General features: G+C 51.1%; 2 protein-coding genes across 4 annotated transcripts in view; one reads left to right on the top strand and one right to left on the bottom strand.

The window, feature by feature from the left end:
• Positions 1-4,103, top strand: part of trmt1 (tRNA methyltransferase 1) — a 35,301-nt gene extending 31,198 nt beyond the window's left edge. For both annotated transcript variants that reach the window (XM_078235014.1, XM_078235015.1), the window contains 3 exons: positions 2,034-2,153; positions 2,786-2,900; positions 3,862-4,103. In XM_078235014.1, coding sequence (XP_078091140.1) covers positions 2,034-2,153; positions 2,786-2,900; positions 3,862-4,014 — 388 coding nt within the window. In that variant the 3' untranslated portion in view covers positions 4,015-4,103. The remainder of the gene's footprint in view (positions 1-2,033; positions 2,154-2,785; positions 2,901-3,861) is intronic.
• Positions 4,104-5,538: 1,435 nt separating this feature from the next.
• The window catches only part of man2b1 (mannosidase, alpha, class 2B, member 1), a 32,614-nt gene continuing 16,814 nt past the window's right edge, over positions 5,539-21,338 (bottom strand). For both annotated transcript variants that reach the window (XM_078235011.1, XM_078235010.1), the window contains 13 exons: positions 21,025-21,132; positions 20,628-20,744; positions 19,297-19,506; positions 18,502-18,599; positions 18,276-18,393; positions 17,542-17,660; positions 17,162-17,263; positions 15,456-15,543; positions 14,038-14,118; positions 11,662-11,898; positions 10,355-10,504; positions 8,824-8,926; positions 5,539-6,357 (listed from right to left, as the gene is read on the bottom strand). In XM_078235011.1, coding sequence (XP_078091137.1) covers positions 6,248-6,357; positions 8,824-8,926; positions 10,355-10,504; positions 11,662-11,898; positions 14,038-14,118; positions 15,456-15,543; positions 17,162-17,263; positions 17,542-17,660; positions 18,276-18,393; positions 18,502-18,599; positions 19,297-19,506; positions 20,628-20,744; positions 21,025-21,132 — 1,641 coding nt within the window. In that variant the 3' untranslated portion in view covers positions 5,539-6,247. The remainder of the gene's footprint in view (positions 6,358-8,823; positions 8,927-10,354; positions 10,505-11,661; positions 11,899-14,037; positions 14,119-15,455; positions 15,544-17,161; positions 17,264-17,541; positions 17,661-18,275; positions 18,394-18,501; positions 18,600-19,296; positions 19,507-20,627; positions 20,745-21,024; positions 21,133-21,338) is intronic.

Here is a 21,338-nt window from a genome sequence, read left to right on the forward strand (position 1 = left end):
CTCTGTTTTAAACGTCGTCCCTTTAGCCTGAGGTTGTGCCCTCTGGTTCCAGTTTTTCCTACTAGTGGAAACATCCTCTCCACATCCACTCTATCCAGGCCTCGCAGTATCCTGTAAGTTTCAATAAGGTCCCCCCTCATCCTTCTAAACTCCAACGAGTACAGACCCAGAGTCCTCAACCGTTGTTGTGGCTCTGGAGTCACATGTAGGCCAGACCGGGTAAGGACGGCAGATTTCCTTCTCTAAAGGACATGAGTGAACCAGGTGGGTTTTTTTGACAATCGACAATGGTTTCATGGTCATCAGTAGATTCTTAATTCCAGATATTTTGTTATTGAATTCAAATTTCCACCATCTGCCGTGGTGGGATTCGAACCCAGGTCCCCAGAACATTAGTGAGTTTCTAAATTAATAACCCTAGCGATAATACCACTGGGCCATCGGCTCCCCTGTCATGCAGCTAATATTCAACGTCCAGTGTGATGGGTTATGGCTTGGGACCCAAAGCGGGTATTCCTTACCTTGTGTCTGTTGCAGACTCAGTGATCGAGATTGATCACTGGTCAATAACTCCATTCAGGAAGTGAATACCTAAATCAGTACTGTGTACAGTTTTGGTCTCCTGACTTGAGAAAGGCTATACTGGCACAGGAGGGGGTGCAGAGGAGATTCACAAGGTTGATTCCAGAGTTGAGAGGGTTGGATTATGAGGAGAGACTGAGTAGACTGGGGCTATACTCATTGGAATTCAGAAGAATGAGGGGAGATCTGATAGAAACATATAAGATTATGAAGGGAATAGATAAGATAGAAGCAGGGAGTTTGTTTCCACTGGCGGGTGAAACCAGAACTAGGGGCATAGTCTCAAAAAAAGGGGAAGCAGATTTAGGACTGAGTTGAGGAGGAACTTCTTCACACAAAGGGTTGTGAATCTGTGGAATTCCCTGCCCAGTGAAGCAGTTGCGGCTACCTCATTGAATGGTTTTAAGGCAAGGATAGATAAATTTTTGAACAGTAAAGGAATTAATGGTTATGGTGAGCGGGCGGGTAAGTGGAGCTGAGTCCACAAAAAGATCAGCCATGATCTTATTGAATGGTGGAGCAGGCTCGAGGGGCCAGAAAGCCCACTCCTGCTCCTAGTTCTTATAACAGAGAGCTACAAGGCCCCTTTGAACGCTCACACGGTATAAAATGGAAACTGTGGCCTAATGGACGGATATTTTTGAGGCCTGATTCCTGCCACAAAAGGGAAAAATCCTGCAGCTTAAAGACTTCACACCTCACTCTCCACCCTCCCCATTGCAGACCGACCACCTCCCCGCTCAACCTTCTCGAGGGCAATAAGTGTTGGTCTAGCCAGCAACACCCACATCCCATGAATGAATTCTTCAAAATCAGCTCTTGTGGCCCCATTAGGGGGCAGCACGGTTCCACAGTGGTTAACACTGCTGCCTCACAGCGCCAGGGACCCAGGTTCGGTTCCAGCCTTGGGTCACTGACTGCGCAGAGTCTGCATGTTCTCCCTGTGTCTGGGTAGGTTTCCTCCGGGTGCTCTGGTTTCCTCCCACAGTCCAAAGATGTGCGTGTGGGTTAGGTGGATTGGCCATGCTAAATTGCCTCATAGTGTCAGGGGGATTAGCAAGTAATTACGGGTCACAGGGATAGGGCCTGGGTGGGATTGTTGTGGGGGCAGGCTCGATGGGCCGAATGGCCTCCTTCTGCACTGTAGGGATTTTATGATTGGGACATTCAATGGAGTCATACTGGGAGAGGGTTTGTGAAGCACTGTCCTAAGTTGATTGACTGATGTCCAGGGTTGCTGTAATAACTAATCTCGCCCTAACTGAGGTACAATTGTGCGCGACTGTTTAACGCTCGATTCTTTTACCAAGTGAGTGATAGGAATTTTCTTTTGGAGTTTTGGATGGTGCTCCCTTTTCCCTTGTGTCCAATTTCTTCAGAAATGTTGTCTTCCTCACGGCGCAAGTCCCTCCCTTTCCAGCGAGCCTTTACACCTGCCCTGTGTTTCTCAGCCTGCAGGCTTGCTTCGATATCCGGGAAGATGCCAACCCCAAATCCAGGAAGCAAGGGCTGAAACGCTTCCAGGAAAACCCAGAAGCCAACTGGGGACCGAAGGCCAGAGCCAAAGCCGGGTAAGATTCTAGCTGGGAACGAGCTTGGGCTAGATTTGGCGGGGGGGGGGCGGCTGCATTGGGTTAAGGGGGCTGGGGAGGAGTGGGCATTCTTAGTCTCTTTTTAGTTTTACTTGGAGCGGTGGGGACTAGGAATGACTTGTGCCTGTTATATCTCTGAGTGATATCCCTGTGAGTGAGCTTTCTGTCTGGACCAATGATTAGACAAGAAGCACAGACAAGAAGGACCAAAAGGCCTGTTTCTGAGCTGTAATTTTCTATGGTTCTATTAGTTTTTCACATCCCACCTCAGTTTCTCCGTGTACTCACTCCCTCCAGACTGTGTGGAATACCACGTACTTGTGTTGTGAGAATGTACATCCTAAAGCGGCGAGGAGGAACTATAGTCAGAGTTGTTCCTCGCCTCTCTTGGGGTGAGCAGTCGTGGCAGGATTCAGAGACTGATGGACATCAACCCTCCTTCCGTCGTCACCTCTTTAGCAGCCAATGTGGGTGGAGGATTTGCCCTATACCGGTGGTGGGGGTGTTGGTGGGGGGGCTCTTTTAGATTCCAGACGTGTGGACTGACGCACGGCTCTCGATTGAAGGAGTTGACCGAGTGCGGTAACTGTTGCTGCTTTGTATCTCCCTAGTGGAGGAATTCACCAACCTCTGGTGGATAAAAGCAAACGGCTGCAGAATAAACGGAAACAGAAGCTCAACGATCCAGATTATGGGAAAACTGTCCCCTGTAAGAAGTTCAGAGAGGTGAGTGACAGCTTTTGGTGGCGTGGATTTGTTTGGATAGGAAACCTGGCTGAATTGTGTCCGTATCCCTGGCAAGGCGATTGGGGCTAATACGCAAAGAGCGGGGTGTCTGTTGGAGAGGTTACGACCTCCTGTTCCGGGTATCGGGGTCAGAACCCTGCTACACTCTGGCACAGCTATCTCATTGAGAGTTTTGCGCAGTGTTGCTGTGGTTTACCCCACAGAACCTGTAACATTTAGGTTTCTAACCTTGTAAATGCCGAATGTTTTATTTGCCTGTGATCAGCGTGCTATTTAAATATGTTTTCGGAGACTGGAAAATCCCTTTTTTAAAAGCAGTTCCCCAAAATGGACGGCACGGCAGTACAGCGGTCAGCACTGCTGCCCCTCAGCGCCAGGGACCCGGGTTTGATCCCCGGCTTGGGTCACTGGAGTCTGCACGTTCTCCCCGTGTCTGCGTGGGTTTCCTCCGGGTGCTCCCGTTTCCTCCCTCAGTCCGAAAGACGTGCGGGTTAGGCTGATTGGCCATGTTAAATTGCCCCTTGGTGTCCGGGGGTTAGTAAGGTAAATAAGTAGGGTTATGGGGATAGGGTGGGATTGTGGTTGGTGCAGACGCAATGGGCCGAATGGCCTCCTCCTGCACTGTAGGGATTCTGTGGATAAGAGCATTGACACCCAGTGCCGTCCAGTGAGATTCTGCTGCTCCGTGGTGGCACTGGAAGCACCATGGAGACAAAGCAGCAGGAGGCAAAGATCTGGTATTCCTTTCGGAAGGAACTGCCCCGACTGTTCCATACCTTTAAACTAGCACTCCTCAAACAGAGTGTGACCATCACTGCCGGATTTAATCTTGTTCAAGTACTAGTTTCAAGGGTAATAAGGGTTTCCAACGCTGCACATGGGTTGATCCACAAATTAGCAGAGTGCTTTACCCCTGGCTGATCTGTCCTCCCCATCACAGGGAAACTGTACGCACGGAGAGGAATGTCGATACTCCCATCGGGAAGAGAACGAGAGTACAGGGAGAACTGACCAACGGGACACTGCATCTCTCTGCGATAAAGCTTCTGTCGCCAGTTACGATGCAAATACTGAACTCCCAAATAATCCCTGATTGTGAGTGCTTGCAGAATTTATATATGGAATATAGAGTGTAAGATTCAACATGCAGTCTTTTGATATTTATAATTAAACTGCATTTTTAAAAAAGTTCTTGTCTTGAAGTACCACTCTATTTTTCCCCATCCCTGATCACACTGTCTCGTTGGGCTATAGTTCCGGGCAGTTCGCTCCAGTAGCAGGTATTGACAGATACCGAGTAATGATTAGGATGAAAGACCTGGACAGAGTGGACGTGGGGAAGATATTTCCATTAGTAAGAGAGACTCTGATCCGAGGGCACAACCTAAGAGTAAAGGGACAACCCTTTAGATCAGAGATGAGGAGGAATGTCTTCAGCCAGAGGTGGTGAATCTATGGAACTCATTGCCACAAAAGGCTGTGGAGGCCAGGTCATTGAGTGTATTTAAGACAGAGATAGGTTGTTGATATGTTGCCCTTCATAGCGAGAGGATTTGAGTATAGGGATGTTTTGCTGAAATTGTTGGTGAGGTCACACCTGGAGTATTGTGTGCAGTTTTGGTGCCTTATCTGAGGAAGGATGTCCTTGCTATAGAGGGAGTACAGCGAAGGTTTACCAGGCTGATTCCTGGGATGGCAGGTCTGTCATATGGGGAGAGACTAAGTCGGTTAGGATTATATTCACTGGAGTTTAGAAGAGTGAGAGGGGATCTCATAGAAACTTAAAATTCTAACAGGGTTGGACAGGGTAGATTCAGAAAGAATGTTCCCGATGGTGGGGGAATCTAGAACTAGGGGGTCATAGTTTGAGGATAAGGGATAAACCTTTTAGGACTGAGGTGAGGAGAAATGTGTGGAATTCACTCCCACAGAAAGTAGTTGAGGTCAAAGTGTTGTGTGATTTCAAGAAGAAATTAGAAAGCTCTTGGGGCTAAAGGGATCAGGATATTGAATTTGATGATCAGCCCATGATCACAATGAATGGCTGAGTAGACCTCGAAGGGCCGAATGGCCTCCTCCTGCTTCTATGGTTCATGATTGGTAAGGGAATCAAAGGTTACGGGGAAAAGGCGGGAGAATGGGGCTGAGAAAGAGATCAGCCGTGATTGAATTGCGGAGCAGACTCGATGGGCTGAATGGCTATAAACACTTAGCAAAGGGGAGGTGAAAATATGCAAAGGCCACTTTTAGCATTTCCATGCTAACAGCCCAGAGATGGAGCAAAATCTCAGCAGGTCTGACAGCATCTGTGGAGAGAGGACAGAGCCAACGTTTCGAGTCTGGATGACCCTTCGTCAGATTGGATTCTGGTGATGTGTAATCTCAATGCAGTTAGAGCAATCTGTCTCTCTCGTTTTCCTCCTCCAGTTAAAAGTTCTGTACTGTTGGAAAACAAGACGTGAATGATTGGTCCTATCGCACATAGAGCTAAATTTCTCACCAGCTTCTTCACCTTTCTTCAGAAAGAGAAAGAAATTGAACCAGTTTATATCCCTCCATTACTAACCTGCACTGGGGATGATCCCCGTGTGAATCTTCAGACACCGATGATTTTGCATCAACTTAGATGAGTTTATTTTTCAGTTACTTTATAAAATGTAGCACAGATTGAGGTGTTTCACATTACAAGTGTGGACAGACGGGCAAAGTTTCACAAATACTGATTGCATTGATAGTAAGTGCTTTTAAATCCCTCCAACATTGGTAATAAACTCTCGTATTAAAGTAGTCACATTAACATGGAAAGTCATTGCACATCTTCCCCAGTTCCTTTATGTATCTGAATCAGAGGGTTCTCTTTGGCCTCTGCTTCAGATAGACAGTGCAGTTGTTGGACTTTGGTTGAGTGTATCAGATGTGAGAGAGAGTTCACCTCCCAGTGAGGGCAAGAGAGACGCTGGGTTAGAACAGAACCAGGACTTTGTCTGGTCAGCCCTGCTCTTTATCTGCCCATTGCAATCAGGTGGGAAGAATTCTATTCCATTCTGAAATCCAGACACCCGTTTTGTTCACGGAACAGTGAGTTGACTGCTAATCCACAAGTGTAGATTAGAGCGTGTAGGAACCTCAAAACGGCCAGGCACTTGTGAAGACGGAATGAAAAGTGGGGGCTGTCACGCTAAGGCAAGATCAGGTAAAGTGTAAAAAGAGCAGCAACATCAAACCCATCGTTCAGTGACACGGTCCTTGCGTAATACACTGGACTGGTGCAGAAATTCCACACGTTCATTGTCTGGCTCATTCCCGGTTATTCCCAGAACGGGTGGTTACCGGTGCTGAATGTGTACACGGAATGTACGGATCTCCATTGGATTGAGGACCACCGTGTGCTCGGAGTTATCTCCGCCGTGTGAGGCGGACTTGACACCTTGAGATTCTGGGAAAAGGGCAAAAGATTGCATCAACTTTATCAAACATCTTCGGGAAATGTTTATCAATAACTTTTTTGTCAACGTTATTCCATCCACCTCTCTAGAAAATGGATTCTACTTCATCTGAAAATTTTCAGTGTTCTGTCACCTACTCCTCAATTCTGGATTCTAATTGCCTAACAGATGTTCGGGTAACTGGGCGATAACGCTCTGGTATCTGTTCCTGCATATTGGAATGACAACTGTAACATTCTCACTTGCAACGGAAACTATCTCCTTCAGTTCCACTCACCTTTCTCTCCTGTACTTGTCTCATCTCCTTTCGAAAGTATTTACGCTATTTTCCTCAGGGGGAGGTGATGGCCTAGTCGTATTATCGCTAGACTATTAATCCTGAAACTCCACTAATGTTCTGGGGGCCTGGATTCGAATCCTGACACAGCAGATGGTGGAATTTGAATTCAATAAAAAACATATCTGGAATTAGAATCTACTGATGACCATGAAACCATTGTCGGAAAAGCCCATCTGGTTCACTAACGTCCCTTTAAGGAAGGAAATCTGCCGTCCTTGCCTGGTCTGGCCTACATGCGGCTCCAGAGCCACAGCAATGTGGTTGACTCAACTGGCCTCTGAACAAGGTCAACTAGGGCACTAAATGCTGGGCCCAGCCAGCGACACCATGTCCCACGAATGACTAAAAAAAAAAGTGATTTTCTCCTCTTCCACTTGGATATATGGGTAACTATGCTCCCTTGTAGATTTTTCAGGCCATTGGGAAATCCAACCCATTCAGAGTATGGAAGATCTCCACCATTGCCTCTAAGAAAAATGTCCCTCAGTGCAGCTGCTCAGTGGGTCGGGGTTGTTTGTGCTGTGAAGCTGCCAGAAGCAGCAGTAGTTGATGCTGAATAAAGCTCCCCCTTTCCTCAGCCCAACTTCAGAAACACGTCAACACCGCTCTGCCCCCGGCATCCATTCTGACCAATCGCATGTGCCATCAGCAAAGACTGTCTAACTACTGCCTCCGTGTGGTGAAATAATCCCTCGCCCCCCCCCCCTCAATCCTCGAGACCTTTTGTTTTAGTCATAAACACTTCAAAAATGTCTGTACGATTCATCGCCTGGGTATTCATCTCCTTGCAGGAAACTAATCTTCAATTCCAGGACAATTCTGAAGGAGTGTTTTTCACTCCAGACTCGTATAGTTGAATCCTCTGTTCAGGTTTGAACATATTGTCCATTTGTCTGGGTTGTGGCACCAATGGGGCAGGGAGGGGATGTGTTCTGGGACGAAGAATCAATCCGGATTCCTTTCCCCGTTGAGACCTCTTGCACAGGACCAGGGGTGCAGCATAGAATCCCTACAGTGCAGAAGGAGACCATTCGGCCCATCGAGTCTGCACCGACCACAATCCCACCCAGGGCCCATCTCTGTAACCCCACATATTTCTCCAGCCAATCCCCCTGACACTAGTCAATTTAGCATGGCCAATCAACCCAACCCGCACATCTTTGGACTGTGTGAGGAAACCCACGCAGAGAACGTGCAGACTCCACACAGACAGTGACCCCCCCAAGCCGGGAATCGAACCCGGGTCCCTGACGCTGTGAGGCAGCAGTGCTAACCCACTGTGCCACCCACTCTAATATAATAAAGGCATATGGGATGTTGGCATTCATTGCAAAACGACTGGAGTATAAAAGTAGAGAAGTGTTGTTGCAATTGTACAGGGTGTTGGTGAGACCACATCTGGAGTATTGGGTCCAGTTTTGGTCTCCTTATTTGAGGAAGGATGTTGCGGCATTGGAGGCAGTTCAGAGGAGGTTCACCAGATTGATTCCGGGGATGAAAGGGTTGGTGTCTGAGGAGAGATTAAACAGTTTGGGTTTGTACTCACTGGAGTTTAGAAGGATGAGAGGGGATCTGATCGAGGGATATAAAATACTAAAAGGGATTGATGAAGTAAACGTAGACCAAATGTTTCCCCTTGTGGGGCAATCTGGAACAAGAGGTCACAGGTATAGGTTGAGAGGCGGTAGATTGAACACTGAGATGAGGAGGAATTACTTCTCACAGAGGGGGGTGAATTTGTGGAACTCGCTGCCCCATAGCGCGGTGGAGTCTGAATCATTGAATGGGTTCAAGGAGATGGATAAGGGGAGGTGGATTTGAGACCAGGGAGAGATCAGCCATGATCTGATTGAATGGCGGAGCGACTCGAAGGGCTGAATGGCCTACTCCGGCTTCTAATCGCGTCGTGAACAAGGTTTGTTTGGTGTGACCAGCAATGGAATGGAGGAGCACATTGTGTGGGGGGACAGATTGCCGTCAGCATCACGTCACTGGAGTTGTTTTTGCACTGTGGTGGGGGCTGTTTCAGAGCAGTTCTGTCAGCACCGGTGAAGCACCCCTTCACCCGGGGCTGGTACAAGGAAGGGGAGGGCAGAGGTTAGGCAGCAGGACTTACCTCGCCCAGTTTCCCAGATCAGCCTGGACTCGTCAGCTTTCCTCTGATTGACGCCCAGAGACATTTCCTCAATGGATGTGATCTCAAAGGCAGAAAATACATTCTGGAAAGAAATGGATAAATCACAGGTTAAAAAGCTCATCCTGCACAAAACAGCTTGTTTACCTTGCTCTATCCCCCAGGGGTGGGGTTGGGGGTGGGTGTCCGCTCCTGCAAGTCCTGGTCACCCTCTATATCATCCTGTAACCTAAGGCTTAGGAATCATAGAATCCCTACAGTGCAGAAGGAGGCCATTCGGCCCATCGAGTCTGCACCGACCACAATCCCACCTATCCCCAAAACCCCACATATTTACCCTGCTAATCTCTCTAACATATACACCCCGGGACATTTAGCATAGCCAATCAACCTGTATATGAGCAGCACGGTGGCACAGTGGTTAGCACTGCTGCTTCACAGCACCAGGGACCCGGGTTCCATTCCCGGCTTGGGTCACTGTCTGTGTGGAGTCTGCACGTCCTCCCCGTGTCTGTGTGGGTTTCCTCCCACAATCTGAAATACGTGCTGATTAGGGTGCATTGATGTGAACAGGCGCCAGAGTGTGGCACCCAGGGGCATTTCACAGTAACTTCATTGCAGTGTTAATGTAAGCCTTGCTTGTGACTAATAAGCTTAAACTTCGGACTGTGGGAGAAAACTGGAGCAGACACGGGGAGAACGTGCAGACTCCACACAGACAGTGACCCGAGGCTGACCTCGCTATTTACCACACCATTAAGTTTTGTGTCATCTGTGAATTTGCTGATCTCGCCCCTCCCACATTCAAATCTAGATCATTAATGTAGACCACAAACAGCAAGGGACCCAGTACCGATCCCTGCCGTACACCACTAGACACCGGCTTCCAGTCACAAAAAACAACCTTTGACCATCGCCCTCTGCAATAAACAATTTTAGAACCAATTTGCCCAGTGGCCCTCGATCCCAGGGGCTTCTACCTTTTTGGTCAAACACTCACGTGGGATTTTGTCTTACTGGAGTCCACATCGACTCATCAACTGTACCTCCCTCAGAGGCAAGCAGGATGACGCCTTTGGTCATAGTTGGTGTATGTTTTTATAGATTGACCAAGGTCAGAGACCCTGGATGCTAAAAGCCCACTATGTTAGCTGGTTGAGAGTGAACTGAGTGTGTGGTGTTGCGGGGGGGGGGTCAAATCTATACCCTTCCGCCTTGGGGCAGGCTTAATCACCATACTGGGTGGAGGATTACATTTAACAACAGGCCCAATGGAGATGGGCCAGATTCCACACAGCTGTGAGACATAAACCTCCCCCCCCCCTCCCCAAACACACAGCTTGGCTATCTGGTTGACCATAGCACACCCCTCACTGTGTTACCGACACACTCATTCCCAGCTGGCAGAAGCTTAGGGCCTCATGGTTTTTGGGGTACTTGAGCCCCCAAGTTTTGCGATAGCGACGGCTCTCCATCCTCACACTCGCTACTAAAACCAGAAAAGGGAACCTACAGCCAGGTCCACGGTGACGGGTTTCGAGTAGACGCTGCTCTCTCCTATTTCAAACTGGTGTTCCAGCCGGATCAGGAAGGATTGGGAGTCCCAGCGAGCCAGCGTCAGGAGGTGCAGGTTGTGGGGCAGATCCTGCTTCAGCGCCGAGAACTGGAAAGGTTCGGAAAACAAGCAAAGGAAAAAAATATTATCTAGAATGTACAGCGCACAAACGCGAGCCCCTTCCCACCCTAATTTATCTCACCCTATCTATGTTGGGTGGATTGGCCATGCTAAATTGCCCCTTGGTGTCCAAAGATGTGCAGGTTAGGTGGATTGGCCATGCTAAATTGCCCCTTAGTGTCCAAAGATGTGCAGGTTAGATGGATTGGCCATGCTAAATTGCCCCTTAGTGTCCAAAGATGTGCAGGTTAGGTGGATTGGCCATGCTAAATTGCCCCTTAGTGTCCAAAGATGTGCAGGTTAGGTGGATTGGCCATGCTAAATTGCCCCTTAGTGTCCAAAGATGTGCAGGTTAGGTGGATTGGCCATGCTAAATTGCCCCTTAGTGTCCAAAGATGTGCAGGTTAGGTGGATTGGCCATGCTAAATTGCCCCTTAGTGTCCAAAGATGTGCAGGTTAGGTGGATTGGCCATGCTAAATTGCCCCTTAGTGTCCAAACATGGGCAGGTTAGGTGGATTGGCCATGGTAAATGTGTGGGGTTACGAGGATAGGGAGAGGGCCTGAGTAAAACACTATCAGAGAGTCAGTGCAGACTTGATGGACCAAATGGCCTCTTCTGCACTGTTGGAATTCTATGATTCTCTGTTAACCTCCCATACATCTTTCTCCCTCACACTGATCTAACTTTACCACAAACTGTATAAAAAATATTTCAGGGAGTGAACTCCACATTCTCCCAACACACTCTGGGTGAAGAGGTTTCTCCCGGATTCCTCATTTGAATTTATTAGTGATTATCTTATATTTATGGCTCCTATTCTTGGCCTCCCTCACAAGTGGAAACATCTCCACATTCACCCAATAAAACCCTTTCAATAATTTTAAAATATCTTCATTGGGTTAGTCCCTCAGACGTCTCTTTTCAAGAGGGAAAAACTAACTCCTGCTCGATATTAATACAGAATTGTAACTGAGATACGCCAGAATATTAATATCAGATATGTGGCGGAGAAACCAGTTCTAGTGAATAATCAGAGTTTCTCCCCTGGTTAGCTCACAGCCAGTCAGTGTTATTGAAGGAAGAGTGCTATAACTCAGAGCTTCCCCCACCCTGCCCTCAAACCCCAACCTCACATTGGATTACCTCGGAAAGGTGATTCAGTTGCGTGCTGTAGGGAGTTCCCGATCCCTCGCTCATTATGATCCATGGGGCCATGTACTCTGCCTGTGCCTGCGGTCTGTGGAGGTCAGCGGAGGCATCCACTGTGTCGAGGAAGATGAGGTGCTTCCCTCGCACGACCAGCCCTTTGCCATCGTAACCAGGCTCCGACAAGGCCTCCCCCACACCTCTGTTATCATCGAACAGCAGCCTCCGGTGAACCTGTTGCGATTAACACAAGAATCCAGTAACGTGAGGCTGGCCACTCAATCCCTGGCCATCTTTCACCTGGTGGAGATGCCGGCGTTGGACTGGGGTAAGCACAGTAAGAAGTCTCACAACACCAGGTTAAAGTCCAACAGGTTTATTTGGTAGCAAATACCAGCAACCTCTGCAAGACGTGCCGGATCATCGACACGGATGCCATCATCTCACCTGAGAGCACCATCTACCAGGTACACAGTACCTACTCTTGCAACTCGGCCAACGTTGTCGACCTGATACGCTGCAGGAAAGGATGTCCCGAGGCATGGTACATTGGGGAAACCGTGCAGACGTTACGACAACGGATGAATGAACACCACTCGACAATCACCAGGCAAGACTGTTCTCTTTCTGTGGGGAAGCACTTCAGCAGTCACGGGCATTCAGCCTTGGATCTTCAGGTAAGCGTTCTCCAAGGCGGCCTTCACGACACACGACAGCGCAGAGTCGCTGAGCAGAAACTGATAGCCAAGTTCCGCACACATGAGGACGGCCTAAACCGGGATGTTGGATTTATGTCACATTATCAGTAACCCCCACAGCTTGCCTCCTGGGCTTGTAGAATCTCACTAGCTGTTCTGTCTGGAGACAATACACATCTCTTTAACCTGTGTTGAATGCTCCCTCCACCCACATTGTCTGTACCTTTAAGACCTGGCTGGCTTTAGAGATTCGCATTCTAATTAGTATTCTGTAACTTGATTTCTGTGTCTGTGCACTGTTTGAGAGCAGATATCCACTCCATCTGACGAAGGAGCAGTGCTCCGAAAGCTTATGGTATTTGCTACCAAATAAACCTGTTGGACTTTAACCTGGTGTTGTGAGACTTCTTACTGATCTTACACCCCACAGGGACAGACTAACAGTCGATCAATATGCTTCAGTTCCCTAGCTGAAGGAGAGTCCACAATGTCCACCATGGCTGGAGCAAGGGGGCAGATTCCCCCCAATGGAGCCCTGTGCTGTTGGCACTAATCTGGCCATCCAACCATCACCTCCCCCAAGGAGTCCGAGTTACAATGATGACATCCACTTTTCCATGCATGTTGGTAAACTAAAACAAAATCGCACTGCTTAAGAACCCACTAAAACAGCAATTGAAATTAACTTATTCTTAATTAAGCTTTTACCAGAAAAAGAGGAGGGAATTGTTTTTCGGGGGGGGATGGTTTCCCCTCATTTAATTTGTAGATATGTAGTTGTAGATAGTGAGTGTGGATGCTCCAACTTTCTTTCCATCGTATGTCCGACCAGGAATCTCTCCCCCATGCCGACACTATAGTTAAGAAAGCTCACCAACTTTCTCAGGAGACTAAGGAAATTTGGCATGTCAGCTACGACTCTCACTAACTTTTCCAGATGCACCATAGAAAGCATTCTTTCTGGTTGTATCACAGCTTGGTATGGCTCCTGCTCTGCCCAAGACCGCAAGAAACTACAAAAGGACATGAATGTAGCCCAGTCCATCACACAAACCAGCCTCCCATCCATTGACTCTATCTACACTTCCCGCTGCCTCGGCAAAGCAGCCGGCATAATTAACAACACCCCCCCAGACATTCTCTCTTCCACCTCCTTCTGTCAGGAAAAAGATACAAAAGTCTGAGGTCACGTACCAACCAACTCAAGAACAGCTTCTTCCCTGCTGCTGTCAGACTTTTGAATGGACCTACCTTATATTAAGTTGATCTTCCTCTACACCCTGGCTATGACTGTAACACTCCATTCTGCACCCTCTCCTTTCCTTCTCTATGAACGGTATGCTTTGTCTGTATAGCACGCAAGAAACAATACTTTTCACTGTGTACTAATACACGTGACAATAATAAATCAAATCGAATCCCACTCTTACCACCTGTCGCTGGGGTGTTGGAAGGATTTGAACCCTCGTCTCTTGGCCACTAAGTCCTGGAGTGGGTCTCGAACCTCTGGCTCAGAGGCGGGGACGTTACCCACTGCTCTACAAGACCCCCCTTACAGTTGATCACTTAACGTTAATCAGACACTTACAACCAAATCCACTGCTCTCAATTCCACCTTTAACTGTTGAGGTTTTTTATTGCCCCCGCGCCATAGAGACTGACTGAGGGGATTTACCATCAGTTCCAGCGAACCATCCTTGATGCTGCTTCCTCCCTGCGATCGGTCAGTGAGTATGGTCAGCTGAATCTTGCCGTCCTAAATCAAGAACGGTACCGTTAATCCAAACGTCTGTGTGTAGCTCGGTGGATGAACCAGGCACCAGGTTCAGAGCTACACACACAGCTCTGAACCCAGTGCTTCTCGGCTGCGGGAGGCCCGCGGGGCCAGAGGGAGGGAACGGGGAGGGGGGGGCTTGAGGGCCAGAGGGGGAGACGGGGGGGGGGAAGAGGGACGGAGAGGGAGGGGGAGAGAGGGGGATGGGGGGAGGGGGGACTTGCGGGCCACAGGGGGAGAGGAGGAGCGGGGGCTTGCGGGCCAGAGGTGGTTGCGGCGGGGGGGGGGGGGATCTGCGGGGGAGGGGGGGATCTGAGGGGGAGGGGGGGATCTGAGGTGGAGGGGGGGATCTGAGGGGGAGGGGGGGATCTGAGGGGGAGGGGGGGATCTGTGGGCCAGAGGGGGAGGGGGGGATCTGCAGGCCAGAGCGGGAGGGGGGGGACCTGCGGGCCAGAGGGGGAGGGGGGGATCTGCGGGCCAGAGGGGGAGGGGGGGAATCTGCGGGCCAGAGGGGGAGGGGGGGAATCTGCGGGCCAGAGGGGGAGGGGGGGAATCTGCGGGCCAGAGGGGGAGGGGGGGATCTGCGGGCCAGAGGGGGAGGGGGGGATCTGCGGGCCAGAGGGGGAGGGGGGGGGGGAGGCTTGCGGGCCACAGGGGGAGAGGGAGAGGTGGGTGGGCTTGCGGGCCAGAGGGAGGGGGGTGGGTGCTGGCCCTGCAATTCTGCCCCTTGCTCACAGTCCAGTGAATCTTCCAGCTGCCATGTGCGCGGTCTGGGTGAAGGCAGAATTCAAGCTGGATTGTGATGCCGCTGGTGGTGGAATAGTCAAATCAATACTGACGTTTCTGTGGGCGGGGGGGGGGGACGGGTACACAGCGATTGTACTACAGGGCAGACTGTGCCTGTGGTCAGAGAGGGTGGCACAGTGGGTTAGCACTGCTGCCTCTTGGCGCCAGGGACCCGGGTTCGATTCCCGGCTTGGGTCACTGTCTGTGCGGAGTTTGCACGTTCTCCCCGTGTCTGCGTGGGTTTCTTCCGGGTGCTCCGGTTTCCTCCCACAATCCAAAGATGTGCGGGTTAGGTGGATTGGCCAGGATAAATTGACACTTGTGTCAGGGGGATTAGCAGGGTAAATATGTGGGGTTACGGGGATAGGGCCCTGGGTGGGATTGTGGTTGGTGCAGACTCGATGGGCTGAATGGCCTCTTTCTGCACTGTAGGGATTCTAGAGTTGGGGTAGAACCCTGCTTTACAATATACATCGGGGGCTTTATTCTGTGAGGGGTGGCATAATTAAAGTAAAAATAAAACCAGGTTTTACCTTCATGTAAATACGAGTGTTGACAGGGTAGTAGTTCCCAGCGACAGGTTCCGTTTGGTTGAGTTTCCATGTGGGTCGGTAATCTCTCCTTGAATGAAATGAAGTAACAGTGCAGGATGATTAGAAACACACTATCCCCAAAGTGAATCTACGATTAATTCCCGCAAATTCCCATTCTTTGCTGCTGATTTGAATTTGAGAATCTCAGCTGTGCTGCAGACAGCTGACTCCAACTCCCCTGCAATTTCACTGCCCTGAGATATAACTTTGCACACACTGCCCTCTGAACAATAACTCTGCGGTGGCACAGTGGGTTAACACTGCTGCCTCACAGCGCCAGGGACCCCGGTTCGATTCCCGGCTCGGGTCACTGTCTGTGTGGAGTCTGCACGTTCTCCCCGTGCCTGCGTGGGTTTCCTCCCACACTCCAAAGGACGTGCTGGTTAGGGTGCATTGATCCAAATAGGCGCCAGAGTGGGCGGCACGGTAGCACAGTGGTTAGCACTGCTGCTCCAGGGACCTGGGTTCGATTCCCGGCTTGGGTCACTGTCAGTGTGGAGTTTGCACATTCTCCTCGTATCTGCGTGGGTTTCCTCCCACAGTCCAAAGATGTGCAGGTTAGGTTGATTGGCCATGCTTAAATTGCCCCTTAGTGTCCTGGGATGCAGGGATTAGCGGGTAAAAGATGTAGGGATATGGGGGTAGGGCCTGGGTGGGATTGTGGTCGGTGCAGACTCGATGGGCCGAATGGCCTCTTTCTGTACTGTAAAGTTTCTATGATTCTATGATCTATGACTAGGGGATTTTCACAGTGACTTCATTGCAAGTAAGCCTACTTGTGACACTAATAAGTAAACTTTAAAAACTTAAATCCAGGCTGACATTGCTGAGCACTGAGCTGTCAGTGTCATCATTGAGTGAGACCTTGAACCCTTCTCGGGTGTCTGTACAAGATCCTGTGGCATTATCGAGCAGGAGCGTGTTCTCCCCGGTGTCCTAACCCCATGTTTGCTGCCACCACCAAATCAGCTTATCCAGCCTGTTTTCCCATTGCTGTTTAAGGGAGCTTCCTGCGTGTGAATTGGCTGCTATGTTTCCTACATTACAATAATGAGTTCTCTTCAACAAGTACTTGGTTTGCTGTAAATCACTGTGGCACATCCTGAGGGCACAGATAGCAGTATACAAGTGTGCCTCTTTTCAGTGAGATTTTTAGTGAATTGGCTATGATTATCATAGAAACTACAGAATTCTACAGTGCAGAAGGAGGCCATTCAGCCCATCGAGCCTGCACCGACAACAATCCAGGCCCTATCCACGCTTAGTTACCCTCTAACCTATCACATCCCAGGCACTAGGGGTTAATTTAGCATGTCCAATCAACATAACCTGCACATTTTTGGACTGTGGGAGGAAACCGGGGCACCCGGAGGAAACCCACGCAGACACGGGGAGAACGTGCAGACTCCATCAGACAGTGACCCGAGCCGGGAATCGAACCTGGGTCCTTGGTGCTGTGAGGCAGCAGTGCTAACCACTGTACTACCGTACCGCCCACAAGCTGCTGAGTATTTTGAGATAACGAGATAATATAATTGGGTAAATCTTCAATGGTTTCATTCACAGCACCGGCTAGTGGCCGGAGTCCGTGACTACAGTGTGACAGGTGACTGTTTACATACAGGATTTCCAGTCTGTCGTCTTACCTCCGTCTGAGGATCTCTCTCCCATTGGAATCCGTGTAGAAAATTCCGTCTGTTTTTAACGGAGTGTCAAAGCGGCTGATCACCTCCTTGCCAATGTGGTCACTAAAGTTGGTGAAAAGAAGGGAAACAGGGAGTGAAAGTTGCATTGAAACCACTGGGTAAAAGTGAGCTCCAATAGTCCCGTGAAAGGCTGCTGCGCGTTCGGGGGCTTGGAGATGGATGTTGCTGTGAATCCCGTTTCGTACACATGCTGTATGATCACGGACACGCCAGGCAGGACAGTTCCGAGTGAATTCCCTGACCCCGTATTCCCGGGTTACTCCCTCTCGCTGGACTGGCACTATATCCGTGCCTCTCCATCCCGAATCCCAGTGACTTACCCAACTGGGATCGGCCCCACTGTCCACTCGAGTTCAACAAACTTCTGGTTTTTGTAGAGTCGGATAACCTGTGAGCACCACGATGTGAAGTTCTGATAAACTTCCTGAAATAAATCCGTCTGCGGGAGAGAGAGAAAAGAACGCTTCATTTCCTGTCAGGTATTCCGCACCCTGCCTCTTGCCCCGACCGATCTCTCAATACCCCATTCCCCACGTCACACAGCCAGGCAGGACTCTGATACAAACTCCGAGTGGGAAAGTATTCACCAGTGAACCAGCCTAACCTTCAGAAACTGTGACTGTGCACTCGGAGGGACGGCGCCGGGGGGGCGCTGCGCGGTCCGGTTGACGGTGCCGGGGGAGCGCCGCACGGTCAGAGGGTCGGTGACGAGGGAACACCGTGCGGTTGGAGGGTCGGTGCTAAGGGAAGGTCGCACGGTCGGAGGGTCGGTGCCAAGGGAACGCTGCGCGGTCGGAGGGTCGGTGCCGAGGGAGCGCCGCGTGGTCGGAGGGTCGGTGCCGAGGGAACGCCGCGTGGTCGGAGGGTCGGTGCCGAGGGAACGCTGCGCGGTCGGAGGGTCGGTGCCGAGGGAACGCCGCGCGGTCGGAGGGTCGGTGCCGAGGGAGCGTCGCGCGGTCGGAGGGTCGGTGCAGAGGGAACGCCGCGTTACTGGAGGTGCTGCCTTTTGAATAGGATTCCCAATGATACTGAAATGGGAATGAATTCTCCTGACCTGCACGGTGTACGTCTTCACACTTTTAGCCATCGGGAAAGGGGTCTGTTGTTCCGGTCTAAAAATATAAGCTCCAGATGCTTGGCTGCTCTTCTGGTCTCCTGAACTGGCAACGTACCTATTTCAAACACAGTAACAGCACTGAGTCAGTCTGATATCCGGGACACACGGACGAGAGCGAGGGAGCGAGAGAGAGACCCTCTGTACAGGAAGGCTGCTTACTTACCAGTGGAAGTTTTGGTTTACAGGTAGAGAGAAATTCTTCTGCCGGTTCTCAATCTCCTTCATGAGACCAGTGTCTGCATCAAATAGCACTTGGATATACTGCGATCAAACACACAGCGATCAGAAAGCACCATTTGACAGTCTTCCCACACTGAACCCCCTCTCCTGCTCAAAGTTGATCACCAGCGACACAGTCCCTAAAGCAGGAGTTGCCCACACCGCCAGGAGCAGCCGAGAATATCGGAATCACCGGGAGTGTAGCTGCTGGCACAGTCTCGGCCTGTTCAGAGTCAGAGCCTGGTCAACTTTCATGGGGGCGCGGGCATCGCTGACAAGACCACCATTTGTTGCCCATTCCTAACCTGCCCCTTGAACTGAGCGGTCCTGTGCTTACTGACCGATAGATGCTGGTTCTGGGTTTTCCCAAAGGGAAGACCTTAAGCCAAAGGGGGCCGGGGGGGGGGGGGGGGGAGGGGGGTCTTGTTCGCACAGGGCGCTGTCATGTGCCCCTGTCCAGATGTCCAATGCCGCAGTGCCTCCATTCAGGGGAGAGGTGGATTTAATCTGACAATCCGCTTAAAACCTAACTCTGCAAAAGGACTTTGGATAACCCCTTGCAAAGGGAAAGGGCAGGACTGAACTGGACAGCACCGTCACTGTGGGCTGAACGGCCTCCCTGGGCTGAGTGCCTCTGTGATTCTGCGCGGTGAAACCGCCTGCGGATTCTCACACTGAGGCACGGCGTCGGGGCGGATACCCCACCCCCCCCCCCCCCCCCAGGGAGCAGGCTGCTTACCTCATTCTCAATGGCAAGCTGGTTCTGTCCCTGGTTCTGATGCCTCTTCACTGACCGGACAAGTTTGCTGAGCACGGAACTCGCCGACTTCCTGGACACACTGTAGGTGCTGAATCCTAACGCTGGCACCCGGACCGGGAACACCAGCTCATTCAGCGCATAACCACGGTCTTCCCGCACTGCCTTTGTAAAGTCTGACACAGGAACAACCTGCCAGAGAGGGGGGTTCGGGGGGGGGGACAGAGAGAGTGAGAAAGAGAAAAGGGGGGGAGAGAGAGAGAAAGAAGGGGGACGGAGAGAGAGAGATGGGGGAGACAGAGAGAGAGAAAGGCAGCAGAGAGAGCCAGAGGGGGGGGGGGGGGGGCAGAGAGAGCGAGAGAGGGGGGCAGAGAGAGCGAGAGAGGGGGGCAGAGAGAGCGAGGCAGAGAGAGCGAGAGCGAGAGAGGGGGCAGAGAGAGCGAGAGAGGGGGGCAGAGCGAGCGAGAGAGGGGGGCAGAGAGAGCGAGAGAGGGGGGCAGAGAGAGCGAGAGAGGGGGGCAGAGAGAGCGAGAGAGGGGGGCAGAGAGAGCGAGAGAGGGGGGCAGAGAGAGCGAGAGAGGGGGGCAGAGAGAGCGAGAGAGGGGGGCAGAGAGAGCGAGAGAGGGGGGCAGAGAGAGCGAGAGAGGGGGCAGAGAGAGCGAGAGAGGGGGGCAGAGAGAGCGAGAGAGGGGGGCAGAGAGAGCGAGAGATGGGGGCAGAGAGAGCGAGAGAGGGGGGCAGAGAGAGCGAGAGAGGGGGGCAGAGAGAGCGAGAGAGGGGGGCAGAGAGAGCGAGAGAGGGGGGCAGAGAGAGCGAGAGAGGGGGGCAGAGAGAGCGAGAGAGGGGGGCAGAGAGAGCGAGAGAGGGGGGCAGAGAGAGCGAGAGAGGGGGGCAGAGAGAGCGAGAGAGGGGGGCAGAGAGAGCGAGAGAGGGGGGCAGAGAGAGCGAGAGAGGGGGGCAGAGAGAGCGAGAGAGGGGGGCAGAGAAAGCGAGAGAGGGGGGCAGAGAGAGCGAGAGAGGGGGGCAGAGAGAGCGAGAGAGGGGGGCAGAGAGAGCGAGAGAGGGGGGCAGAGAGAGCGAGAGAGGGGGGCAGAGAGAGCGAGAGAGGGGGGCAGAGAGAGCGAGAGAGACAAAACAGAGGGAGAGACAGAGAGAAAGAAAAGTTACAACAAATAAGGTTATTATATATTGATTCTCTGATCCAGGATAAGCTGTCGAATGACATTAAAACTAACACAACAGAATTGATGCTTGACAATAAAAACCCTTCCGATATAGTCACCGGTTTCGTTAATAATAGCCTGAGGATTTACCTCCTTCAGCACCGAGCTGCCTCTGGGATCAGCCACGCTGTAATCACTGCCATTGACCGGGATCCTCACATACACATCGACTGATCTGGCCAAGGGATTGTACAGAGTGACTGTGAACTAGAGGCACAGACACAGGGTTAGCCTCCCGCTCCTGTCAAAGCAGCAACACCCAGCAAATAACACACTAAAATAGCTCAATGTTAGGGTGAGGGTGAGCAGGGCAGGGAAGGCCGGGGGGGGGGGGGGGGGGCAGGGCAAGGAGGGCCGGGGGGTGGAGGGGGGCGCAGGGCAGGGAGGGCCGAGGGGGGGGCAGGGCAGGGAGGGCCGAGGGGGGGGGGGGGGGGGGGAAGTAGAGAGGTGGGATGGAGGGAGGGACCCACAGCAGCTGCAAACTCACTTTGCCAAGTTCTTCAACGCGAGGACAAACACTGATATTGAGTTTGTTGCAGAAGATGTAATTCTGCTTCATTCCACTGAGCGCTGACAGAGCGTTACTGACCAGTACCTGCAACACAGAGCACAAACCTCACAGTAACTTCATTGCAGTGTTAATGTAAGCCTACTTGTGACACGAATAAATAAGCTTTGCTCAATTTTACTATTCTATTCTAAACGTCCAGTAATCACAGCCTTTATAATAGATTCAAACATTTTCCCTGCTACTGATAGGTCTATAATTCTCCCTATTCCTCCATGACGGATGGTAGTCAT

Source organism: Mustelus asterias, chromosome 19 (assembly GCF_964213995.1).
Source record: "Mustelus asterias chromosome 19, sMusAst1.hap1.1, whole genome shotgun sequence".
Lineage (NCBI taxonomy): Eukaryota > Metazoa > Chordata > Chondrichthyes > Carcharhiniformes > Triakidae > Mustelus > Mustelus asterias.